The sequence below is a fragment of the Hippopotamus amphibius genome, chromosome 10 (genome assembly GCF_030028045.1).
Source record: "Hippopotamus amphibius kiboko isolate mHipAmp2 chromosome 10, mHipAmp2.hap2, whole genome shotgun sequence".
Taxonomy (NCBI): domain Eukaryota; kingdom Metazoa; phylum Chordata; class Mammalia; order Artiodactyla; family Hippopotamidae; genus Hippopotamus; species Hippopotamus amphibius.
In genome coordinates this window covers 16,959,298-16,965,297 of record NC_080195.1, presented here as the reverse complement: position 1 = coordinate 16,965,297, position 6,000 = coordinate 16,959,298, and the positions used below count along the sequence as shown (strand labels likewise).

The following is a 6,000-nucleotide window of genomic DNA, read 5'->3' as shown; positions in this document are numbered from 1 at the left end:
CTGTTAAATGGGGATAATACTACCTCACAGGATTGGAATAAGAATTAAAATGAGGCTTCTGAAAGAAGTGTATAATCTACATAACCATTCTAAAAAAATGAGATAGTGTTTTATAGTGATTAAGATCCTGGGTTGTATTTAAAAGTTCTAGCTTTGCAGTCAGAGACCTGCGTTCATTCCCAATTCATAATAGTTAGTATCCATGCAGTTGATCTGGCGATCCATTATTTGCTGAATTTTTTTCATGTATTTTTTAACCTGTATTCATATGTAATTTATTATATATTTATGCTGTGTTATCTCCCAAGTCATGTATATACTCTCTGCTTTCTATATTTTGTTCAGTATAATTTCTTATTGTAGCCATTTGCGCATAGGAATTCAATAAATATTAACATAATCTGCATTTATTTGGTGAATATCACATATTTGCTGTACTGAAAGTATATTAAGTAATAAAGGCAAGTAAGAATGAAACGTAGTGCACATAACAATTATCATCATGTGGATGTGCAGATTTGCTATTTTTCAAATCACTCAAACCAAGATGAACCGCAGAAATGAAAGCCCAGCAGGGACAATTAAACAATATTTGGAATGAAATCATTTGGCCTAATTTTCATAACCACAGACTTCAAGGAATACCACCATCCATGCCAGGTGTGCCAGACTATCCCATTGTCTGTTTTGGCCGTGTAGGGGCCCATGTGGTATAAACCATTCAGGTTTGCAGAGTGACACCTAGTGGGAGGAAAAATAAACACAAAACAATCAGACTAGAAAAATATCCTTTGAAACCATTTTATTTTGCTAGCAAATGATTAAAAACATTTTGACTGTGAATTCTGTCTTTTTTTTTTTGGTCATGCCACACGGCTTGTGGGATTTTCGTTCCCCTACCAGGGATAGAACCCACGCCCTGGCAGTGAGAGTGCAGAGCCCTAACCACTGAACCACTAGGGAATTCCCTTCGCCATTTTTAGATAAGAAAATATTTATCAGTTTCCAAAAGCCAAGTGATTTCTGCAACACGAGAGTTTTAAACTGGCGGGTTTTAGTACCATAACAACTCTCAGGATAAAACCCAGGCCACTTATAGAGTATCAATAAAGAATGAGTTCTGTTCTTAACAGACTTTAAACAAAAGGAAGGAAAGAGAGAGAGAGAGAGAAAGAAAGGAAGGAAGAAAGGAAGGAAGGAGGGAAGGAAGGAAGGAAGGAAGGAAGGAAGGAAGAAAGAAAGAAAGAAAGAAAGAAAGAAAGAAAGAAAGAAAGAAAGAGAAAAAGGGAGGAAGGAAGGAAGGGAGAGAGGAAGAAAGGGAGAAAGAAAGAAACGGAGAAAGAAAGGGAGAAAAACAAGCAAACAAAAACATGACCTTGCGAGCCTGAGCCTGAGCCAGAGTGCAACGGGTTAACAGGGCCAGGTGTGGCACGCTGCTCTATTTGCTAGCTTCCCTGTATAATTTACACTTACAGTGTTCAACCATCTGCTGCCAAGACTTCGTTTTCGTAACTCAAATTGCCTTCCTCCCTCTTAAAAATCACTAGCATATCAATTATTTAACCTCAAGGAGAAGAAAACAAAACCTAAACCACGATTTAAAGTTTTCCCAGCCATCAAGTTGCTGAGTTAATTTTTTACATTTATTGGTCCCACCTAGATAATTTGGTTAGGTTATCATAAATTTTTTAATGTCCCCCTTCCTCCTTTGGAATCTGCAAATTTTGTTCCTGATGTGGATAAACTAAGAGTAGTTGATAATTTTCTGGATACTGTTATGAAATTAGTTACTATGTATTTCTTTATTGATATAACCAATGAAAAGATATCAGACATTAGAACATAAGGAGAACATTCACAGGGAATAGTTCCAAAAATCTATGGAAAGCACCTAAATTACTGAATCAAAGAAAGCATATAATTTACCCATAAATACTGAGTGGTTGGCTTGAATCACTCAACCAGACTAGTAATTATCTCCTGCTGTCCGTCCTGACAGTCCTCCTAACTTAAACTGATGTAACTAATCAAAACCAGGTATGCTAAATCTGCAAGTGTTAAGAGCCTACTGTGTTTTAAAAACTGCATGGAAAGTAACGTCAAAAGAGAAAATATTCTAAATTGAGTCTCCGGAACATATATTTTGACATATTTCTGTCTTCCTAGAGACACCTAGGAAGACATCTTCATGTACTTTTTCATTTGGTCTGTGATTTGAATCCTATTAGGAAACTGACTCTGGTCATCATAGGAAAACTTAGCAATTCTAAGACCAATCTTCCAGCACCTTCCAGGTTCTAAACAGCCTGGACTTGAAGCCAGATTGAAAGACAATTGGGGCTCCCTTGGTGATTGGGGCTTCCAGATTGGAAGAAGTAGCTATGAGCACATGCATGAAACACTACACCAGCAAAGCAGAGGAGACGTCAACACTCAGTAATTGGTTTGCTGTGCAGAGAAGGAATGCCTTGTAGGTGGATAATACATATGAAGTGCCAAGATTACATGTAAATTGGAAGAACTATGGGACAGAAAAAAAAAAGAGCGAGGAGGTAGAGGATGATGGAGTTAAACCACAACAGTAGCAGGTTTGGCAGAAGTAGCACTGAGCTTCTGGAACAATTGACTTTTTCTCCAGTTTTTCTGACTTTCCACCTGCACAGCCTTATCAATTCCTTTGACTCCAAGGATAATGCAGGCTCCTTGGGTGGCTCCAGCAACTGAATTGCCTTTCTTTGTCCTCCATGAACCCCTATCTTTAAAGTCAAGTAAATCATTTATTAGCCCACGTTAATCTGTGTGCCAGTTGTCATTCAACTGGATAGGTATGTAGTTTTGATCTCCTGCTAATATTAACCAATGTTGTTGTTATTTCTGTGTATGGAATTCTGTTCCAAACCAAACATTAAGGAATGCTTGCGACTTTGAGAATTATAGACAAGTTTTACATAATGCTGATAATTCTTACATAATGCTAACTTAGAAGGACAGGGAAAGAAAAAGGAGGGTGAAGAGAAGGTGATAAAGATGGTTTTAAAGAGAACAGGAAAACCACTAGAGAAAAAGATTATCACCACCTTCAATTTGTTAAATAGGAAAGATAACTTTGTTTCTCTGTCCCCTCTCACTGCTGTGTGTGTTCCAGTTTCCTTACAAATGACCAAAAATTAAATGGACTTAAACTTTGAAAAAAGCAAAATCCAGATAAAATAGGGTTTTTTACAACTATTTAGCTTCAATTTGATACTCCACACTGTATACAACCAGCTGTACACACATAGAATCTACAAGTCTAAAATCAGCACATCACAATAACTCACGATGTTCCTAATGAGGATTCTTGTGTTTTTAGGGAAAATAGACATATGTCTGGTATACCTCCATGTAATAAGATAGAGGATTCTTAATGTTTTAGAAGTATTTACATAATGAAAAACTGTTAAAATTTGGATTGCGAAATTTAAATGATTAGTCCCCAATTACATGGAAAACTCAGCACTCCAGAAATACTCACTAAAGATTCTGTAATGGAAAGTTTAAGTGTCCAGATATTTTGAGGTTGTCCGTCTTCTAAAGAGAAGATGTTCAAAGCCCATGTACTGCCTAACAGTTTGAGCATATCTGCTTTGCAGACATAGAAGGCTTATCAGGTTATTTTTAAGGAAGACTGAATTTTTCCATTCCTGCCTTAACTTTGTGATTACACCAAAGGGTGCTGTTTGGAAATCATCTTGGGTGGAGAACAGTTAAAGGAATGAGGAATATCTAGCCTAGAGAAAGCATCGAGGAACACAATAAATACCTTCTTATCTAGCGCCCAAAGAGTTATGTTGAAAAAGAGTACAATACTCTGTAGCTACTGAGGAAAAAGAAGAGGCAAAGTAATAAGAAGGAATATTTCAGATAAATAAAAGGAAAATGAAGAAAAATTGATTTAGTACCATCAAAAATGGAGTGAATTGGCTGATAAAGTAACGCTGAAGTGTTCAATCAGAAGGTGGAATGAGGTTTCGGGAATGTTGTAGAGGAAATGTATACACTGGAAGGAGCTTGGATTCAATGATTTAACAAAAGTCACAGTAAATGAAAAGCAGCATTACACTGAAAAATGTACAATAACATGGGCATATTGTATGATAGAAGGTGAAGAGCTACTTGGTTGTTAGAAGGTCAAAAATGCTCTCTATTTCCTTGTGTCAATTTATGACCCACTGTTTATGATAACTCACCCGTATTTCAGTTTGCAAAGGATCTTTGTAAAAGCAGGAATTGATTTATTTCTATGACATATCTTTCAAGCTTTACTAATGTACGCCATGAACAGATCCATAAAGTTACTTCATCACTGAAGTATTCTGATAAGGATGATTACTTAATAATACCAGTATCACGAAGAAGGCCAACGTTACCTCATGTTTTATAATTAAGCGCCCACCAGTGGGATATCATCAACACCACTACAACTGTGTTTATAAAACGTCAAACCTGTTAAACCACCAGCCAGACTGATCTTCTTTCGCACAGTTCCCCTCATAGTTGTCATGATCTCTGTCCCATGTGCTGAATTTCATTCTTTGGTGACTGGCCCACCATTGCACCTCAGGATGAAAATTCCCTGTAAGGGAGTCTCCAGCTGTTCCAGAATAGTCCCCAATATGCAAATCATAGGCAGCCTAAAGAGAAAGAGGCAACTTCCATTAGCAGTTGTTACTATTTTAACAGGCTTATTTAATAAATAAAAGGTTAGGCTCTATTGTGTGTTTTCGTTTCCCCTGACTTCGGATTTTATATTGTATATTTTACGTGTTAATTCATGCTGTTACTTATTTGAAAATGTTAGTACCTTTTCATCTCCAACTTTGAAATTTTTATATTGTGCATAACGGCTATTTTTTTCAAAATCTGCAAGGTCGATTTTTAACGTGTAGTCTCCTGAAACAAACAAACAAGAAATTGTAGTGTTTTTTTGTTTTGCTTTGTTTTGTTTTTTATGTGTGAGATGACATTGACTTACTGAGGCTTAAAAACAATTTGTGGCTCTATTTTATTTAGACCATTTCCTTCTGTTCTGAGTCAGTCTTCAAAGAATAAACAGTGACTCCATTGCATTTACAACATCAATGTTTTATTGTGTATTTTACTTGAAAAAAATTAGGGAAGCAATTTTAAAGGTAGAACATTTCTACTAGATCTATCATAGATAAAAGGCAATGTAATTCACTTGGCAAAGAACAGCAGAAAGCAAGTCATTTTTTTGGTAAGTCGATTAAGAAATCTAACAATGAAAGAATTGAAGTTTTAAGAAGTTTAAATGTTTATCTTCTTTTTCTTACTTTTGGTAAGAATGTTCATCTTAAATATAAATAATGACTAAAATAGCTGATACAATCAAGCTATCATCTTTTCTTCATTGTCCCATCATTTGCAAACAAAGACTATTCTTTTTTCAGAAACAGAACCATTGTCAGGAACATAAAAAGTTATAAATCACACCAACTGTTAGATAATGTATTTATATTCAATCCTCCTACTTTGATAAATAAAACTTCACAGTGACCTGTAAGATCAGGTTTGAGTTTAAAGTCTTGGCTTCCTCCCAGTTCCAAGCTGGAACATGGAGGCCCGTCATGCAGACCTGGTCTGTGATCTGCCTCCCTCCTCTTCCACCTCTGTCTCCATCACACACAGCAAGGAGACTTGCCCACACTTATGGACATTCCAGGCTGCATGCCCAAGCATGTTTACACCTAAATAAAAGCTGTTCCTTCACCTCCCTTTAGACTTAGGGCTGCACACACCAGCTGTACAATTTTTCCACAGTGGGGACAGATGAAGAAGAGGCATGAGCAGGTTCTGGAGACAAGTTCAAGTCTTCTTGGGCAGGGAATGCTGGATTTCCCACCACTGGAGCAAGTCTAGGAGACTCTCTGGCCCCACAGATTCCTTGTCTCATGGAAGAGACCACTTTAATCTGATCAAAATGTAGTAAATGTTATGTGA

General features: G+C 36.8%; 1 protein-coding gene across 1 annotated transcript in view; it reads right to left on the bottom strand.

The window, feature by feature from the left end:
* Positions 1 to 385: 385 nt before the first annotated feature.
* The window catches only part of FGL1 (fibrinogen like 1), a 37,815-nt gene continuing 32,200 nt past the window's right edge, over positions 386 to 6,000 (bottom strand). Inside the window, exons 6-8 of the mRNA XM_057697933.1 lie at positions 4,844 to 4,932; positions 4,486 to 4,673; positions 386 to 741 (exon numbers count right to left, since the gene is read on the bottom strand). Of these exons, the coding sequence (XP_057553916.1) occupies positions 582 to 741; positions 4,486 to 4,673; positions 4,844 to 4,932 (437 nt within the window). The 3' untranslated portion in view covers positions 386 to 581. The remainder of the gene's footprint in view (positions 742 to 4,485; positions 4,674 to 4,843; positions 4,933 to 6,000) is intronic.